The sequence below is a fragment of the Camellia sinensis genome, chromosome 7 (assembly GCF_055761805.1).
Source record: "Camellia sinensis isolate YWXY chromosome 7, ASM5576180v1, whole genome shotgun sequence".
In the NCBI taxonomy this organism is placed as follows: domain Eukaryota; kingdom Viridiplantae; phylum Streptophyta; class Magnoliopsida; order Ericales; family Theaceae; genus Camellia; species Camellia sinensis.
This window is the reverse complement of record NC_138967.1, coordinates 3974243-3995064: the sequence shown is the minus strand read 5'-3', so window position 1 is coordinate 3995064 and position 20822 is coordinate 3974243. Positions and strand designations below refer to the sequence as shown.

Here is a 20822-nt window from a genome sequence, read left to right as displayed (position 1 = left end):
GCGGATGGCAGAGCTATTCCAAGGCCATGGAACACGGCCAATCTCAAAATATTCTATTTTTAGCTCTTTCCTAAAACACTTGTAGTTTTTCTTTTTCAATAAAACAAGTAGGCATTTTTTTGATATAAATTATTTCCCCTGTTTGTATAAAATTGTTCGTATACATAGCCCGACTGGGGGCACCTCAAAGAGGTTGGCAGGTTTGACCAACACTTTGCACTCTTTAGTCGAGATAAGGATCTAGGCTCAAGAAGGTTAGCAGGATTGACCAACAAAATTTTCTTCTTTAGCCAAGATAAGGATCTAGGCTCAGGAAAGTTGGCAGGTTTGACCAACACTTAGTTCGTTCTTCAGCCGAGATAAGGATCTAAGCTCAAGAAAGTTGGCAGGTTTGACCAACAAATTTTTCTTCCTTAGCCGAGGTAAGGACCTAAACTCAGGAAAGTTGGCAGGTTTAACCAACACTTAGTTCGTTCTTCAGTCGAGATAAGGCTCTAGGCTCAAGAAGGTTGGCAAATTTGACCAACAAAAGCCAGCTAGAGAGGCAGTAAAACTGATACACTGCAAAGAGAAAAAAGTGATGTAACCAAACAAGAAGACGTTAAAAAAGAAAATTTTCTTTCATTCATCAGAAATTGAGTACAAAAGGTGGGGCGTGTAGTCCGGTTACATTTCATCAAAACAAAAGGAAAAAACGTGACAAAAACAAAGAATGTGTCAAGCAAACAAATCATCAAGGTCAATGTCTAGGTCAACCCAGACCTCACCATTGGGTAGGTCGGTTTGAGCAACTGCCTCTTGGGGTAGTTCGGTCTAGGGCTCCACATCAACCATGCCAGGCAGAGAAGGCTGATGACCGAGATTAGTGCCAGCAAGTGGAGCATTTACCGGATCAGGGGTCTCTTCTTCCTCCTTCCCCTCTTGCAGAAGCTTCTGTTGGATTGTGTTTGCGTAGTCCACCATGTAGCTCGGTATGTAATGTGGATGGGGATTCAAAAAAATGTTAGCATCTAGTGCGTGACCAAGCTTCTCTACCGCGGCTTTCCAACCACTCTTAAAGAAAATATATTTTGTGGCATCGCATTGTTTGACGTAAACCTCCTCACTCTCTTTAAAACAATGCTCTTTGGCATCTTCCATTTGTTTTCGAAGAGCCTTTATCTCGCCATCTTTCTTCTTCTCTAATTTAACAAGCTCCCGAAGGTAGCGGTCCTTCTGCTCAACCAGAGCTTTTTGTTTTTCCTCCTCAACAGTACTAACAAGCTCAGCCAAGCGATCGCGGTCGACACTCAGTTTGGCAAATTTGTTTGGAGCTCTTTCAGCTCGGCTTCCTTGGCTTTGCCATCTGCAATGGTCACCTTGGTCATTTTTCGTAATTCCAGCATGCACTAATGGACAATTTGGTTCTTTTGCACGGCCTGTACATCATAACCAAAAAATTTTACAAACCGAGTGACAAGAAAGAAAGAAGACTAACCTAGAATTCAGGGTTACCAGAATTAGCGATTTGTTGGCGGACTGAATGGCTTTCAGCTCGGTCAGATGGGCGTGGTGCTCCATGTCGACTGGGAGACAGACATTCTTAGCTAAATTGAAATCCATAAGGTGGTCTTTTTCAGCACATACAGAATCCGACGTAGTCACAACTCGGCTCCTAAAGGATACTGCTGGTGTCTACGCTGAAGTAGGAGAAGAGGTAGTACGGTGTCCAACGGGAGAATGTTGAGGGAGCGCGGCCTGAAGCTGCTCGGTTTCTTCCTCATCCTCTAGTCTTGGTGATTTGTTAGCCGAAGTACGGGCCTCTTACTGGGGCGAGATGACGAAGCTCTGGCGGAAGGAAGGGCGACCACGGTCTCGCGCACCTGACCAGATGAAGGCAGCTCGGTCTGGGCTTTTTGATTCATGGTCGTAGCCTGTCAGTGATGAGGGCATGAACAGCTCGCTTTTTCATTATCTCTTGCTCTTCAGTAAGTGGTATAAGGTTGATTTGGGGCAGGTTGGGGTCTTGTTCAGGTGAAGGTTCAAGAAGGAAGTCAGTAACCTTAGTTTTTCTTCTTCCACTGTACCGATAGGTCAGTTCGAAATTTAGTAGCTCGGTTCAATCTCGGTGGCGATATCGAAATGCGGCACTAAGGGCGTCTTGATTGACGTAGGCCTAATTTGATTTAAGCTGGTTCAAATCTGCAAAAGAAACAAAAAAACGCAAATGGTTAGCACGGTGGTTGTTGAAATAGCAAAGGAAATTAAATCGGGATGCTCGTACCAACTGTTCCTTTATTCCAGTTTATGTTGTAGCCCGGTATCTAGGTTTCCTGATCTTCAAAATGGCCAGAAACCCAGAGGAAATCATTTTTGTTTAAATCTTTGTCTGGTGTGTTTTTGATAATTTTTTCTCGACCTCTTCTTACTCTAAGGTAGTAAACCCAACCGTCATCATTTTGGTTGAGCGAGTATTGATGAAATAGCTCGGCCAATCTGAGGTTGAGGCCGAGCCGGCTGTTTAACTCGACGATGCCATTTATTATTCTGTAAGTGTTTGTGGATAGTTGGGTAAGACACAATCTAGTTTGCCTAAGAAATTCGCAGATGAGGGGATGTACAAGGAACTGAAGCCCGGCTTCTACAATCGATATAAGGGTAAAAGGGACAAAGCCCGGCTTGCCCCAGGCGTGGTGTCTGGTGCGGCTAACTCGATATGTACGCTGTCAGGGATGTTGTATTCCTTTCGAAACTCGATTATGGCACCGGGTGAGCTCACCAAGAATCGATATTTACCCATTAAACTTAAAAGATTGTTATGTTAAAATGAACACGGCTGCCTAGCCCCGACGCTGAAGTGACTTTGGATGGCTCGGTTGAGCAAAATCACCCTGGGACAAAGTGCAAGGATGTGCCCGGCCAACTTAGTCAAGTTTGCAAAGTGAAAATAACAAGTGTTATGCCCAGTTAATGGACCGGGCTAAGTAAAATAGACAAAGCAAAATAAGCCTAGCTCGGCTACAACTAGGTTACAGACCATTCCCAGTTTGGCCATGAAACAGGACTAGCGCACGGTTTTTAGCTCGGTTATTGATCAATGCATTTCTAGTTCGGTCAAGTGCAGGCCTAAAGGTTGCAAACAGTTGCCTAGTTCGGTCATAGCACGATTTTGGATAAAAAAAAGCACAGTTCTAGACTAGTTCTTAGTCCCAATCAGTGTGTTTCCAGGTTTACTCATGGTGTTTCAAGGTTCTCAATATTGGTTCGGACCATAGTGTTTATAAACACATATTTGGTAAGTGAGACACCATCCTTAGAAATAAGCAGAAATAGTTACAAGGATGAAGAACTTACCGATTTGGGAATGAAATTTGAATCCAATCTAATGAAACAAACGCTGACAGTGTTAAAGAAAGCAGGAGATGCGTAGGCCCAGTCTTGAGCGTAGGAAGATTAGGGGTTGAGGATTGGAAGCTTAGGAAAACGAGGGTTTGCAAAAGGGAAGATGAACAGTAGTGGCCTTTCAAAAAAATGAAGCTATATAGTCGAGACAAAATGGACGGGACTGTTCAAATTTTGGAGTTATGATTAACGACTGTCACAGCGGTAAAGGCAATCAAGGGGAACCACGTGTCCCAGTAAGGACGTGGTGTCAGCAGCATGGGAAAGCGGGCTGTGCTATATCAAAGATGGGAAAACTGAGTGGGTTTCTTAGCTCGGCTAGCTGAAGTATTTCACTTTGGGTGATATCTTAGCACGGCTTGAAGGTAATAATCCCAGTTATGCTTTGCAAATGGAATTAAAGGGCAATTGAGAGGGTAATTTATATGCATAAACTGGGCCAAGCTAGGTCCATTTGGTTTAAGTATTAGGCCAAGCTAAGTAGACTCCTCAGTTCGTAGGGGCGCGCTTGCGGCCGAGCGAAGATCTTTTATAACTTGGTCTTGAGGTGTACAGAAATCAATCCAAGGACTGGAGCAGTTTGGCTAGATGTAAACAGCAACTCGGACCAGGGTATATTTGTAACATACCGGATTGAAGTTTATCTCAGTCGAATGCCATCTTGGTTCTGTCTAGCGTAGAGCAAGGCTAGGCTAGCTTGGTTGAGTGTACTACCGAGCTGAGGCAAGAGGTTTGAGTTCTCTCACTTGGTTGGTAGTGAGTAAGGAGTTATCAGGATAGGCATTATCTTTGGGAGTGTGATTCCTAGGAGGACTCTTATAAAGAGAATTGGAGTCCTACTAGGATTGTACCAGGCACAATCTATAAAAGCTTATAGTAGGACCTATGTACATGTATCACAATTTCTACTCTCAAATACACAGAGCTTTTGTCCATTGTCTATTTGCTGACTTAGGCGTCGGAGAGGTATCTAGCCTACACCCGCCGGCTAGCTCACGTTTGTGTTTTTAGGTAGTAAAGTGACGACATTTGGAGGAGTACAAACTTAATCAACAGAATTATACGAGAAGATTATTTCGTACTCGTACAATGTTAATATAACTATTTTTTCTATTACTAAAAAAAAATGTCCTGAGTACTTAGTCTAACCCCAAGTAAATAAAGTGAAATTAATTAAAAGAATAATAATAATAAAGGTTATTTCCGTGGAGATTCTTAAATTATTAAAAAAATATCACTTTAATCCTTTAAATTATAAAAACTTATAAATAAATTTTCAAAACTATCGAAAAATATCTTTTTACTCACTAAATTATAAAAAAAAATACAAATAAACCCCCTAAATATAAAAATAACGTACCAATTAGACTCTTATTAGAATAGGCTAAAATGAAACACATCAATAATTTTGAAAGTACATTTGTATAATTTTATAATTTAACAAATAAAATGATATTTCTTAATAATTTAAGGAACCTACCTATTTATTTTTATAGTTTAAGCAGTGAAAAAGATACATTTTCATATTATTCATGTCCATAAGCCTAATAAATAAGAAAAAAAGCTTAGTCGATTGAAATAGAAGTAGCCTGATTTTGCTTGAATGATGTGAACGTGGTTGGATGACTATTCAAACAATCACCATTACTTTTGTCAATTACAATTATCATTTTTATTGTTTAGTGTGTCAACAACATCCTCTCAAATGGCCGATCAAACAACTACGTAAATGATTGACATACATAAATTTTAACAATTTAAACGAGTCAGAATTTAAATTGTAACATTGGGACATTTTAGAAAGAAGTTAAAAAAGTTAATTTTTTAATATTTTGAAAAATTGATAAAAATTTGGCTTTTTAACTCTTTTATTAATGACTTTTTTGACAAAAAAATTGAGTTTTTTTAAATAAAAAAAATTGACTTTTTTAATTAAAAAAAATTAAAAAATTAGTTTTTTTTATGTGTTCCAAAAGATCCCATCGTTGAATAATAAAGAATTAAACAACCATTTGCCACTGTGTCACGGTGCGGGTGTATATGGTCTGAACACCGTGTCCGTGGGTGCAGTGGAGGTTGGTACAGACTGTTTCTCTCTCTTTCTCTCTCCATTTCTTCGAACTTTCGGCACACCTCTTTTTCTTCCATCTCCCTAGATGTGTATGTATGTACGAGACAGGTCTCAACTCTGAAAAAATCTCCGTATTTCAAGGCAAAATCTAAGTGGGTTTATTTAACAAATTCTCGATCTTTCTTTGGAATCGAAATCGCAATCGAAAATGGACTCCGATTCGTCGATTACTCGTCTCGCTGCTGCTGTTTCTAGGCGCTACCATTCTCGATCTGGTCAGTTTCAATGCCACTCACTTTCCGTTTGTTTCCCGAGAAAATCGTAAAAAAAAAAAAAAAATTTAAAAAAGTTGCAATATCTTTAATTTTATACACTTGGAACCTGTAAATGGGGGGACTTGGGTTTTTTATTTTATTTTTTCAGTGTGTGAAATTGGGTTTATCTGATATGCAGATCTGTATAACGAAAGAGAAGCCATTGATGGTGATGAGGAGTCGCGATCGGAGTTTCTTTGTCCGTTTTGTGCTGAAGATTTTGATATGGTCGGTCTTTGCTGTCATATCGATGAAGATCATGCTGTTGCAGCGAAGAATGGGGTAATGATTTTTTATTTTTTATTTTTAAATTTTGGTGGAAATAAATAACTTTATCTGTGAATTGACACTTACATATTTTTTAAGTGATTTTGAGGTCAAATATGTTGTTCTTTTGTTTGGGGCTTAGTCAAAAGAAGAAGAAAAATTGAGTTTTATTTTATTTTATTTTCTAAAATTTACTTTGGTTTTACTCTTTCTAGTTGTGAGTTTCTTTCATGAGTTTACATGTTCGTATTCTCTGTTTGGTGAAGCATAATTACTTATAAAGAGCTATTATTTTGTTGCCAAGTATTGTATCATATCCTTTTTGATAAGCAAAGTAAAAAACGTTAAACCATGATAAAGAGATGAATTAACAAGGGTGTTATGTCCCCTCATAATTACCAAATGAAGGTATAGGTTTTTTTTAGAGACATTTAAGTAATTACATAATCGTTTCCTTCGAAAATACTGCTTTGCAAGATTCAATTAGAGAAGTTGGCATCCTGTTTTTTCGGTTAATGGGCAGCACCCATAACTTGATAATTTGTTGAGTATCTTTCAGACATTCATATGCATACATCTATACAAAAGAAGCATCTGGACCATTTTAATGCAAGCATCGTAAAAAGATATTGTCGATTGATCATGACTCCAAAAAATTGTCAGTTACAAAATGCAGAACCACATTTGGTTCCTCGAAAAAGATTAGATATTTACGGTTACAATTGTTGGTAAAAATAATTATATGCGAGTTTAGTACATTCTAATTTTATTATGTGTTAGTCCTCAATGCTTCTGTGGAAGCATTTTTAAGCACCCATTAATCAGTATTGCCCTTGGGTCATTAGGATTTTGATCACTGATGGATAATGGAAAGCCTGAAAGTTGGAACTCTTGGCTTCTACCGTGCAAATTCTGGAAAAGTAAATTAGTTTGGTATTTTATAAATGGTCATGCTAAGAAACTGCCTAATGGACTGTTGTTAAGGTGTGTATAATGCAAAAATAGTCATAATCTCACCTCAATGCAAGCTATACATATTTTCATATACTTTTACATCTTTCTATATACTTTTCACTTTTTACACGTGTATTGAGACTAATGACCACCCATTGGGCGGATATTAGCATTTTCCTTTTTATAGAAGTTTCCAACAAGAATCCTTAGTAGGAAAATTTTTGTATAGAAGTTATTAAGAGAGAGAGAGAGAGAGAGAGAGAGAGAGAGAGTTATTGCTAGTGAGAAATAGTAATGTGGGTGTTTTGGATTGAGTAAGATGTTTTTTATGGATAGAATATATATATATATATATATATATTTTTGTCATGTTTGTTATTTAATAGGAAAGGATTTGTGCATGTTGAGCTACAGAACTTGCATGTTTCCGCTATTAATGCTAATAGAAATGTCAATATATGCAGGTATGCCCAGTTTGTGCAAAAAAAGTAGGGATGGATTTGGTTGGCCATATTACCATGCAACATGGAAGTCTTTTAAAGATATCCTTTTTATTCAAGTAGGATTAAAGAAAACCATATTTTCAACGCCTTAGATTAGTCTCAGGGCATTTCATGTTCTAAAAAAATTCAGGCTATATAATCTGGTTTATGTACAGTGCTTTACACATGCATTTTTTTTTTGGTATTTTAAGCATTGGATTCTGTAAATGGTTTCATGAAGTTTATGCTTTTCCTTGACTTGAGGTTACGTGCAGCGGAAGAGGAGATTTCGCAAATGTGGATCTAATTCAACATTTTCTATATTGAGAAAAGAACTGCGCGAAGGAAATCTTCAATGGGGGTCTCAGTTTTTGGTTTCGTCATCCAATACAGAGCCCGATCCATTGTTGTCCTCGTTTATGTACAATCTTCCTATGGTTGATGAGCTTGCAAGTGTAAAACCTCGTTCTTCTGTGGAAGCAAGCTCAGTAAAGGAAAGCTCAAGCAAGGATTCCTCACAGAGGTATGAGAATTGGTGTTAATTTTTTATTAATTCTGTTCATGTTTCTCAATGTGCAGCAAATTGATGAGAAAACTAAAACTTGCTGCAATAAAGTGTTAGTCATGAATATAATTAGTGACATGCGAACATTTCAGCTTTTGGTTTGAGATCATAGAACTTGTTGGATCACTGGCAATGAGGGTATATTTTTATCTTTTGTAGTAGTGATATTGACTTTGATGCCCTTCTCCCTCGTAGATATCAAAGGAGTAATCAGCTGTTCAATTCTGAATTTCCCATGACATGTTTAATAAGCATATGTTAATATCATTCATGGAACAAGTTTACAATATTCTTGCCAGACTTCTTTGAACTTACCTGCACAGAAGCTTCATCTTTTCTCTTTCTTTTGATCATGACAGAAATACAAGACACAAACACACAACCACAGTTGGGTCAAAGAAGTCCAAATCCGCATGCTACCTCTAGAAGGGCACATCTTTGGGATAACTTGGTTGGATATCCCTAGGACCTTATGGGAGGCCACACTAAATTTCCCATGATCTGTTTAATAAACATATGTTAATATCCCTGGGACAGGTTTACAGAATTCGAAGGGAGGTTCTGGATTGAGTACTTTGTGAAGTAAGCCTTGGTTGGACTTTGGTCCTCAAGTAGAGTCATTAACTTTTGAAAGAAAAGCAGACTAATAGTAATTTATGCGAGTTTAATCTAATCCTTCTGTGCATGGCGTGTTAGTCCATAAACAGTCATAATTTGTGTAGTGAACAGTTGTAGAAGTAGTTATCGATCACTTAAAAGCTGCCGAAGTATTTTGGAATACCAGTTCAGAAGCATTGCCTAGCTCAAGTAAAAGAAACTTTACTAGTTGTGAGGGGGCCTTATATCTTATAGGCTAGGCGGTGATCCTGCCTCTTTGTTGTTCACTACAGAAATCAACATGGTGGAACCCATTCCAATCAACTCCCTTGATGCATTTGCCAAACCAGTTTTTGTGTTCTTGATCTATGCTGTTCTTTTGTTTTTCCCACCAGTTCTTTGCTAATCAAAAGAAGTTGGTATGTTGTACCTCAGGTATTTTTATTTGAGAGTAGTTACCAATGACTTTAGTTGCCGAAGTATTTTTGAATACCAGTTAAGACAAATTGCCTAGATCGAGTATAAGAAACTTTCCTAGTAGTTTTTGTGCTAGGAGGTGATCTTGCTCTATGCTTTTTTTTTTTAATTTTGTTTTTTCCCCATCTATCCTTCGCTAATATTTTCTGTCCAACTGATTGTCTGTAATTTTATCTTGTTTTCAGGTTTAGATAATTTTCAGCTGAGTGTGTCATTCTGTTTTGATCCACCTGGTTTTTGTATATGAATAATAGATGCATTTATTTGTTAAGCTTATCTATAACCAATTTACCATGACAGAAAAAGCATCCAACAATCTCCATTATCGGTGAAGGATCAAGAAGAGAAAGCTAGAAAGTGTGAGTTTGTCCGGGGGCTGTTGCTGTCGACTTTTCTGGATGACAATTTATGAGTTGGGGGAGATTCATAACTGATATATGCTGATTATATGCCACTGCTGAAAACCGTAGTCTAAGAAGGAAGGAGAGAGAGAGAATGCCGATAACATCAGCAGTGGAAATAGTTAGACCAGAAGAGGAACATTGTATCCTCCCTAATGTATGTAAAGCTTATGTGCATATTTGGAAGATGGAAGAACATAAATGTAGCCTGGTGTGCTGCTTTATATATTTCCACATCTATGCAAACTGTTGCAATTCTGCACCTTTTATCTCCTCCCTCTTTTTTTTTTTTTCCCCCTTTTTTTTGTGGACATTTTTTATCTTTTATTTTTCATAAAAGGTGGATTGTTTGCATAAAAAAATTTCAAAAAGAATTTTCAGTAGACAATTCGCCAAACTAGTTTTTTGTATTTTCAAAAAAAAAAAAAAATTGAAACCACAATCATTTGAGTATACAAGGATCCTTTGAGAACACAAATAACATACAGAGCAAACCTACCTACAAGTTCAAACCTCATGTATTTAGATGCCTAATGCATCAAGATTATAACGTCCTACCAAGATTAAATTGTACTTATTTTGTTTTATTTTCATTTTTTGAATACCGTTAACATTGACAGTGGAAATAGCTAAACATTGATCACTCCAATCTATCTGTATATATTATATAAGAATAAGAAAAATGAGATTTTTAATTCACAAACCTTGTGGTAGTTTCAATATTTCAATCTTAATTTTTTAATTATTTAATTTAAAAAAAAAACTTTTAACATTTATTGACTTTTTTTAACTCACAAGCTTTTTTGATTTCTCTCATATCTATTATCGCATCATTTTTAACTTTTTCTATATATTATGGTTAGTAATGAGATTGTTAAATTATTTTTATAAAAAAAATTTAAAAAAAAATTGTATACTAAATAAATATCTAAAATAAATATAAATTCTTATTAAAAAATAACAAGTTGCAATTATGAAAAAAAAAGAGAAAAAAAATTACACTGTAAAAAATAATTTGTATATTAAAAAATATTTAAAACAAATATAAATTCTTATTAAAAAATAACAGGTTGCAATTGCGAAAAAAAGAGAAAAAAATTACACTTTGCATTTCATTAAAATCTAAAAAAAATAATTTGTATATTAAAAAAATATTTAAAACCAATATAAATTCTTATTAAAAAATAACAGGTTGCAATTGCAAAAAAAAAAAAAAAAAAAAATTACACTCTGCATTTCATTAAAATCTAAAAAAAAATAATAATTTGTATATTAAAAAAATATTTAAAACAAATATAAATTCTTATTAAAAAATAACAGTTGCAATTGCGGAAAAAAAAATAAAAATAAAATTACACTGTGCATTGTATTAAAATCGGGAAAAAATATTTTGTATATTAAAAAAATATCTAAAACAAATATAAATTCTTATTAAAAAATAACAAGTTGCAATTAGGAAAAAAAAATTACACTGTGTATTTTATTAAAATCTAAAAAAAATAATTTCTATATTAAAAAAATATCTAAAACAAATATAAATTCTTATTAAAAAATAACAGGTTTCAATTGCGGAAAAAAAATTCCACTATAAAAAATAATTTGTATATTAAAAAAAATATATAAAGAAAATATAAATTCTTATTAAAAAATAACATGTTGCAATTGTACAAAAAAAAAAAAAAAATTACACTGTGCATTTCATTAAAAATATTCAAAAAATGTGTCAAGTATTTGTGAAAAGGCTTGACATGTGTCTACTCTCAAATTATCAAGTGAATATAGATGAAATCAAAGAATTCAGCTTTAATGACTAACAAATACTAAAAGTCCAACCATTGAAACCTAATAACTATTAATTAATAGAATTCAACAATTGAAAGGTCTTAAATCACATCTCTTTGTCTTCTCAAATGTTTTCATTTTTTTGGTTCATGCATTTATTCTAATACTGATAGAGAATTGGACATATGGAAGAGTGAGAGACATTAAATGGAGATTTTTTTTTTAAGGCCTCTGATATTAAGATTTTATAGCATAAAGGACACTCAACATTGATCCAAAGAATTTCTCTGGACGAATTTTCTCTGAACTTCACAAAAAAATTCTCTGGTTCACAGAGAATTTCTCTTGTCGAATTTTCTCTAGACTTCACAAAGAAATTCTGGTTCACAAGTCTTCATTATTATTGAGAATTTCTCTGGACTATAAATCTGTAATTTATTGTAGAGTGCATTCACAAGGCTTCAAAATTTCTCTGCTTGTTACCGATCCAGAGAAAATTCAAAACATTCCAGAGGAATTCAAAATTTCTCTACTTCATTCTTACTTGATCTAGAGAAAATTTAACCACTCCAGAGAAATTCTTTGATAGCCTTCATCATCATCATCTTCCTTCTACATCAAATAAGCAGTTGTAGTAACACCATGAAAGCCATAGAAGCAACAGCACTTTGATAGTATTAACATAAATGCACAACAAGACGAATGATTAACTGGAGGTAGCATGGGCAATAAGAGTATCAACTCCACCCATCAATGACTTGATTTGACCCTTCTAGAGTAAGCTGGACAACAAGCAGATACAACACTTGCAAACTAGCCACCTATGATTTCACTTGAGTCAACAACAACTCAAAGAAAAAAGAAAAAAAGATAACCACAACTCTAGAAAAATTCTGGGAATCCAAATTTCTCTAGACTAGACTTCTCAGAGAAATTCAACAGACTTAATCATCTTCAAACAATCTCTCCACGAGCACTTCTCTCCTAAGCTCTTCAACATAGCATGCAATTCCTTCGTCGATATCAATCCATTCCCATCCTAACCCTAACTCAGGCCTAAAGCAATCAATGTACCTGTAGGACAAGAAAGAGGTGAAGAAGGTGTTCAATCACTTCGACGCAAACGGCGATGACAAGATCTCGACGACGGAGCTCGTATCAATCATGAAAGCTCTCCAATCCAACACATCGAAGGACGAAGTGAAGCGGATGATGGAGGAGCTCGACACCGACCTCAACGACTTCATCAGTCTCAAAGAGTTCACCAGTTTCTGCAAGGGCGGCAGCAACACCGTCGAAGTCGCTAGAGACGATGGCGGTATGGCAGGGCTGAAAGATGCCTTCGAGTTGTATGATCAGGACAAGAATGGAGTGATCTCGTATTTGGGATCGACGAGAGAGAGAGAGGAGTAGCGGGAGAAAGAGATAGAGAGCGTGAGATATATCAAATTTCTCTGTGATTGATGGGTGAGGGGTTTAGGGACCTTAGATATAAAAAAATAATATTATGGATCTCTTCCATTACTAAAAATGGGAGAGGGACCTTAGACTAATTTTCTCTTAAAATTATATATTGAGTTATAAAATTGTTGTAATGAAAAATAAATGTTGTCTTTCTCTTCTATAGCGATTTATCTGGTTATACCTCCACTTAAAATGTCAAGTGTGCTTCTACATCATCATTGAACGTTGCTTTTATTTTTTTTTAGATACTTTGTCTCACAATTGTTTATGTTTTGTGTTATGAAATTTATTACATCCATGTTTGCTAAAGCTATTAAATAAACCTAATGCAAGAAATGCAAACTATTTCGATGTCATTTTTTGGATTAAAAGTACAAAAAAACATACAAAAAAAGTATATGGATAAACAAGATTTTACAAAATTTATTTGTGAGTCTCACTTCACGAAAATCCTAGATTCATTTATTTTTTGTATTATATTTTATGTTTGGTTTCTGTATTTTTTTATATAGCTTTCTTTATTTTCTTTAAAAGTTTATTTTTAAAAATTAATTAATAAATAAATAAATCATTTTCTATTTCAAACAATTTTATTTTTGTTTTTATTTTTTTATTTTTTCTTAAAGTAGTTTTTTTGGACAATTATTTTTTTTTCTATATATTATAATTTTGTACATTTTAAGTGTATAATATTTTCACTAATACACTCAAAGATGCACTATAAAATAAGTATCATGCGAAAATCAAGCAAGAAGAAGAAAAATAAAGAAAACAATATGATCAATGTGGAGCAAAGATCAAAGATCAAAGATCAAAACTCCCAAGACAAGCAAACAAACAAGTAGAATAGAATGTTTAATAATATACATTTGAAAATTTGTGACAAGATTTTATAACTTTCCTTTTTGTTAAGAAAATTCTATTTGGTACTAAAAAGTTTTTTTATAATTTGAAATTAAAACTATAGTAAATTTATGCAAACATAATTGCTACCCACATTTTTTTACTTAATGTATAATATTTATATTGACTATCTTTTTCAAATTTATTTTTTTAAGTATTTATATAAAAGTAAAAATAAAATTATCCCCACATCTATGCGTACTGTTGCATCTCTGCCCCATTTATCTCTTCTTCTTCTTCTTTCCTTTTCTTATTTTCTTCCTTCCTTTTTTTTTTTTTTTTTTTGAATTTTTGTTTTTTCCCTTCCTTTTCCAGATATTTTTTTTGATGTTTCCAAAAAGGCAGATTGTTTGCATAAAAAAATTTCAAAAAGAATTTTGAGATAACAATTCGCTAAACTAGTTTTTTTTTTTTTTTTTTTTTTTTTTTTCAAAAAGAGAAAAAGAAAAAAAAAAGAAAAAGAAAAGAAAAAAGAAAGTAGATGCACAACCGTGGGTAATACAAGGGATCTCTTCATCTTTTGAGAGCACAAATAACAAATAACATACAGAGCAAACCTACCTGCAAGTTCAAACTCAATCAAACCTCATGTATTGAAGTCCAAAGTTCTAATGTACCAAGATTACCACATCCTAATTATTTTGTTTCATTTTCATTTTTTGAATAATTTGTAGTGAGCAATAAACTTGATTTTTTTACACTTGCCAAATATATTTTTATTGAAAACAAGATTAAATGCCATTGTGACACTGGGGTATAATGATAAATAATCAATCCATGATGTTCACTAAGACTTTATGTTGTCTAATGTTGTTTGGAGAGAAATGGAATGCTTAATATCACCCATTTGAATACTATGTTCCCCCATTCGCACAGATGAATGTAAATCTCTGATAGAACATTTTTCTCCTTTAATAATCTCAAACTACAATAATGTATATGTTTTTTGAGGCCATGTTTTTTCTTCTTTAATTTTGTTATATAATAATGAGCATATTTATAAAAGTTCAAATGAATTATTAATTTATTTTCAATAATAGGTGGAACCAATTCAAAAAATCAACCCAAGTTACTTCGGGTTGATTTGGTTCAATTTTAACGAATAATTAATATGTAGTTCTAGTTCAAAAAATCACAAACTCATTCAATTGTTTTGAATTTAATACTAACCCAAACCAAACCCCCATTCATTCTTGCAATGAGGTTTAGTAGGATTAGGTAATGATCATGGCAAACCCCCCTACATTCTTGCAATGAGATCTAGTAGGATTACGTAATGATAGGTGTTATCAAAAAAAAAAATATGATCATGGCAAACCCCCCTACATTCTTGCAATGAGGTCTAGTAGGATTACGTAATGATCATGTCAAACACACTAGGTGCTATCAACTCTTTTAAGGCCACACCTACAGGCTCTGCCTGATATTTGCCCCGATCACTTGGAGGGACACTTTGTGTGGATTTTGGAATTAGTCGAGGTACGTGTAAACTAGCCCAGACACTCGGCCATCAAAAAAAAAAAAAATGCACTAGAAAAGCTTCATTATGTGCCCCAAAAGACAAGTTTAATACGTAACACTAAATTAATCCAATCCATTTTAGACAATAACAGAAGGCCTCATATAGTTGCAGAAAAAGGAATTAACAGAGCATTATGAAGATGCCTCCTCTTATTAGTCACATATTAGTGTATGATTCTTAGTAGCAGGACCCAACCTTAAAACTCTTTCCGCTCCCTTATAACCTGCTGACACTGACAGATCCCATCTCCTTTGCCTTAGCCCTCAGCAGATGCTTCTGTACCTTACCAGTTGCCGTCTTCGGCAACGGTCCAAACACGACTGATTTCGGAACCCAATATGCCGGCAGCTTTGAGCGACAGAACTTCATTATATCTTCTGCCAATTTCTGTTCATTGGATTTATCGAATCCTGGCTTCAATGTCACGAAAGCGCAAGGTGTTTCTCCCCACCGCTTGTCCGGCCTCGCCACCACCGATGCCTCCAAAACTGCCGGATGTGTGTATAGCATATTTTCAATCTCCACACTACTGATGTTTTCGCCTCCAGATATGATAATATCCTTTGATCGATCTTTAATCTCTATATACCCATCTGGGTGCTTTACGCCAAGATCCCCCGAGTGAAACCAACCATTTGCAAAAGTCTCGGCATTTGCTTTAGGATTCTTCAAGTAGCCCTTCATCACTAGGTTACCGCGCATCACAATCTCTCCAACAGTAGTTCCATCGGCAGGAACCGACATCATATCTTGGGTGTTGACTACATCAAGACCCTCCAAGGCAATATATCGGACGCCTTGGCGGGCATTTAGTCGGGCTTGAGTTTCCAGGGGCAATGCATCCCATTCGGGCTTCCATGCGCATATGGTGGAGGGGCCATAGGTTTCTGAGAGGCCATAAGTATGGGTGACACGGAAGCCGCGTTCAGTCATTGCAGATAGGACAGAAGGGGGTGGGGCAGCACCGGCCGTCATCACGTGGACAACATGAGGCAGGGGGAGGATGGTATCATCTGGTGAAGCATTTACTATTGTGTTGAGCACAACAGGTGCGGCACAGAAATGGGTCACCCCATATTTGGCTATGGCTGAATAAACTGCCTTAGCTGTGACCTGCAAAAATGCAATGAGCATGGCCAAGCTCAATGTCCGGAGTCAGTAATGGTAAGGATGAACCAAGAACTATAGCATAGAGAAAAATGTCATTCTATAATTCAAAATACAGTTAGAAACAAAATTATATCTTAGTTTGCCAGACCTAGAACGTAATTGTAGTCCAAAAGACAAATTCTTTTAAGGTTAAGTTGTCACCTACCACAAGCCTGGTTACAGGTTCGTCTTACATTTGTATCCACACAACATTTTTTGTATCTTCCACACATACTCAAGCAACACAGATTAAAATCTCGGGTTAGATCTGACTGCATCTAATCTATGAGACTATGATTGGACCATTTCCAATTTCATTCAATTTTTTCTTTTCCCTTTTAGCTAGATCAGGATCAAAGGGGGCATATCAGAAGTTGTATTAGCAGGATACACATAATTATTTTTATATGGTCATCATCAATTAAAAAGCTCAAGAGTTACCTGTCGAAGGCATATGCTTGTCCCACAAAGAGCCGCAAGTGTCCAAGGGAAACACCAACCATTGCAATGGAACATGGGAAGAGTCCATAGATATACAGCTCCTTCAGTCATCCCCCATATTAGAGCACCGCTCAAAGACATGAGATATGCTCCTCGGTGGTGCAACACAACCCCTTTAGGGCTGGCTGTTGTGCCAGAAGTATACCCCAAAGCAATGCTATACCATTCATCCTGTGGAGGCTTCCAAGCAAACTCAGGATCACCAGTTTCGAGGAACTTCTCATATTCAATTGCCCCTCTTCCTAAAGCATATTTGAGTGACTTTGGATCACAGCTTTCATCAGCAATGACAACCAAAAGTGGAGGCTGAAAATTGCTTTTCATTTTGTCTGCCCAAATTTTCAAAGCTTCCTCTGCCAAAGGGAAAAACTCTTGGTCCACCATTACAACGGCAGCTGATGAATGTTGTAAGAGAAAAGAAATGGTTGGTGCATTTAGACGAACGTTGACAGTGTTTAGAACAGCTCCAGCCATAGGAACGCCAAAATGAGCTTCATAGAGGGCTGGGATGTTTGGAGCAACTACTGCCACCTGCCAACATAGGTTAGAAGTATAGAAAGTAAGCTGCAAAATGCCAATTACACTGAAAATAAAATGAAAATCATGCTATAATAGTGGCAATACTATTTCTCACATGTTTCTACCATTGAAGAGATACTCAGAAGAATTCAGGTAATTTGATCATGCATTCTATAGGGTTTACAATATCATCTCTATTTGCAATTAAACGAGAAGTTGGAAAATGAGAAAGAAGACAATGGTTGATCCATCATCTCGACATCACATATGCATTAAAAAAGACATCCATATTGCAGCAGGGCAGGGGGGATAGGCCACTGCTTCTATACATTTAGCTTTGCTGTTTTTCTCTTCTTTTGTTATTTTCTTTTTCTAAGTTCATTGAGATATCCATATTATCATATCATAGTGCCTATGGAAGAGCCATTTTACTCAGACATCTGTGTGTGTCATATTAATGCTATTTGATATCCATATTATGATTGGAATATCATGAGTTTAATTAAGAACAAACTAGTTTCAATGGTTAGTCGGTGGGTTTTAATAAACATGTCTCTTGACAATCTAAAAACTGTAAAATCAGCTCTTTTTGGCTAAAAAAGTCACCTTTCTATATATATATATATATATAAATTTAAAAAAAAAAAAAAATTACTGACACCATTCAATCTAATCTGCAATTTTTATTTTTTCTTTTGGTCTCTTAAGTATTAAGATTTTTTAAAATAGCAGTATATCTAAAAGTTTTAATTCTTTTTATATAAAGACATCCCTAAATGCTTGAGGCGTCGAAATTTCGAAGCTCGAATGCCTCGAAATTGTTATTTATTTATTTTTTTTGCAAAGGTGGTTATATGTAGGGGATGTGCTAAAAAACTAGACATTCCACACCAACTTAGCCTGTGTGGTTTGATAAGGTGAATGAGTTGGATTGGATTGGTTGGATGATAAAATTGACTGATCAGTTAGACTGCTGATTAAAATTTGTTAATTCTATATAGTTTTATATGAGTCTATATTATATTTTTATTTTAAATTAAAATTTCTTCCAAGTCTTCCTGGTTTGAAATAAAAATATAATATGAACTCGTATAAAATTGTATAAAATTAACAAATTTTAACCAACAATCTAACTGATCAGTCAATTTTATCACTCAACCAATCTAAGGATTCGTTTGGGATGTGAGTTGATTTTTTAATTTTGTTTTGACTATTTTAACCTAGACTTAAAAGTCTCAAATTCTCTTTTTTAGCTATTTTAACCAAAAAGTCTCAAACTTTTTCTTTCCAAACGAGGGCTAACCCAGTTCACTCACCTTAGACCATCTCCAACGGTGAACCAAAGTTGGCATCAGATTTAAATTTTGATGAAAAAGGCTCTTTTTTATGCTCCAACCGTTGCACCAAATTGATATCAAAATGAGAATTCAGCAAAAAAAGCATCAAACTGAGAACAAGATATAGATTTTACCAAATCACTGTTACTGACCGTTGAAAGAGATACACTGGTCAACCAACCGGTCGACCGGTTTCCTTTAAAAAAAGGTAGGTTCAAACCGGTAAAAAAGGTTCAAACAGATTAAAAAAAAAAAAAAAAATTATCTTATCGGTTGACCGGCCGGTTGACCAACCGGTCACTCACCAGCAAACACAATTGATGAATTGGGTACTGAAGAGTCTTTGGATGAATTGATTTTAATTTTTTTCCGGGTTCCCTTATTTTGTATGTTTTCATTACCCGTTTTATGCAATATATAGGATGCATAGATATCTTGTGCATGAATTCTTCAGGAATGCAAGCCGCATGCTACGTGCTGATAGTGAAATCCATGTAAACCACAAAACCACACCTCCATTTAAAGCTGCAAAAAAAATATATATATATATATATATATATATTTATACTTACCGGTCGACCAACCGGTTGACCCACAGGATTTGATACGAGATTTGATGAACCGTTGGAGCATGAAGTATCAAATTGAGGAAATGACCATTTTTTTACTCAAATTTGGTGAAACATTAGGTTCACCGTTGGAGATGCTCTTATGTGCTAAGTTGGTGCTGGATATTTTTTTGGCACACGCTTAGCCACAACCACCCTTGACGAGAAGAAGAAGAAAAAAAAAAAAAAACAAAAAAACAAAAAACAAAACAAAATATGATTTGAGGCATTCGAGGCCTCTAGCAGGACTGAAAAAATATATGTTAAACCAGTCCTAATCAATAATCAGAGCTAATTGGCAGCTCTAAAAATCAGACCACTAATAGCTCTATCAATAATCAGAGCTAATTGGCAGCTCTAAAAATCAGACCACTAATAGCTCTAACCAGCTTTAAAAAAAAAAAAGAAAAATATTTGGAAGTTCTAAATTGGGAGCAAGTTATAGAGAATGGGTTCCATTGATTAATGTGATGATTTGGCCTTAAGTCTTTTTTTTTTCTTTTTTTTTTAAAATTTCCACCTCATTAGTGGCCTATTAGTGCTCCCAAATTAATAAAATGTATCATTATTGAAAAAAAAAATAACAACATAGACACCATCACATCAGTGGAGGAGTCAGCTCATTAGTCCTCCCCTAATATATCTTTTTTAGTGATTCCAATCATTTTTTATCAATAATTTTGACCGCCAATGAACAGTCCTAATCTATAATTTGATTTTTCCAATTTTGACCAAAAATGAACACTCGAGTGAACCGATTCATCGAGCTAAAAAATTGTCATTGAAAAACAAACAACACGAAACACACAATCTACATAACTCTTTCCTTTCCTCTTCACATTTTTTTTTCCTCAGGAACCAAACAGTGGCTAAAACAGGATGATTCAAACTCACTGAGTTAAGAAATGAAGAATTGAAATTACCGTTTTCCCGTAGGTGATAGAGTGGTTAGAAAGAGCGCATGCGAATCGACGGCAACGCTGGTAGGTCTGGAGCCACGTGTAGTGCACAGATCCATGGATAAGAGATTTACGGTTGGGATGAACCAGAGCTGCTCTGTCCAGAAACCACAGAGGTGTTAATGCTGTGTAGTTCGCTTCGTTCTTCGGCAGATCGTCTATGTCTCTCCCTTCCACCATCTCTGCAACTGCAAAGCTTTTCTCTCTCTAGATGGCAGTGTTTGGCCGTGATCTCACGTCTGTTCTGTTCCGGAGGGGACGTTTTTATAGGGGGTGTTTGGCAAATCGATTTTAGCCTCTATTTAGTTAAAATTCACAAAAATAAATAAATAAATAAATAAATAAAATATGTTAAAATAATTAATAAAATCAAATATCAAATCAAATTTATAATCATTTTATTTTTCTTTCACAAATAACATATCTAATTACAAATTTTTTTTAAACTATTTTCTTAAACATAAAAATTTTAGCGTATTAAGGCTTCATTTGGGAAGCCAAACCTTGGGCTTTTTTTGGCTAAAATAGTCACAAAAACAAAATAGGTTTTTTAGCCACAAAAAATAAAA

General features: G+C 35.1%; 2 protein-coding genes across 4 annotated transcripts; one reads left to right on the top strand and one right to left on the bottom strand.

Moving 5' to 3' along the window:
• The first annotated feature begins 5135 nt into the window (after positions 1 to 5135).
• On the top strand, positions 5136 to 9771 carry LOC114267499 (protein DEHYDRATION-INDUCED 19 homolog 4). 3 transcript variants are annotated; one of them, XM_082881592.1, is made up of 6 exons: positions 5373 to 5727; positions 5906 to 6048; positions 7452 to 7529; positions 7739 to 7992; positions 9294 to 9314; positions 9409 to 9583. In XM_082881592.1, exons 1-5 carry the CDS (start codon positions 5661 to 5663, stop codon positions 9301 to 9303), a joined length of 552 nt encoding a protein of 183 aa, XP_082737718.1. In that variant the 5' UTR covers positions 5373 to 5660; the 3' UTR covers positions 9304 to 9314; positions 9409 to 9583. The 3 variants fall into 3 exon arrangements, with proteins under 3 accessions (XP_028064332.2, XP_082737718.1, XP_028064333.2); XM_028208531.2 differs by lacking the exon at positions 9294 to 9314 and having other exon boundaries at positions 5136 to 5727; positions 9409 to 9771; XM_028208532.2 differs by lacking the exons at positions 7452 to 7529; positions 9294 to 9314 and having other exon boundaries at positions 5399 to 5727; positions 7745 to 7992; positions 9409 to 9771.
• A 5436-nt stretch (positions 9772 to 15207) lies between these two features.
• LOC114292547 (acetate--CoA ligase CCL3) lies at positions 15208 to 20552 on the bottom strand. Its single transcript, XM_028236529.2, has 3 exons — positions 20218 to 20552; positions 16771 to 17361; positions 15208 to 16293 (listed from the first exon to the last, which is right to left on the bottom strand). Exons 1-3 carry the CDS (start codon positions 20431 to 20433, stop codon positions 15397 to 15399), a joined length of 1704 nt encoding a protein of 567 aa, XP_028092330.2. The 5' UTR covers positions 20434 to 20552; the 3' UTR covers positions 15208 to 15396.
• Positions 20553 to 20822: the final 270 nt, after the last annotated feature.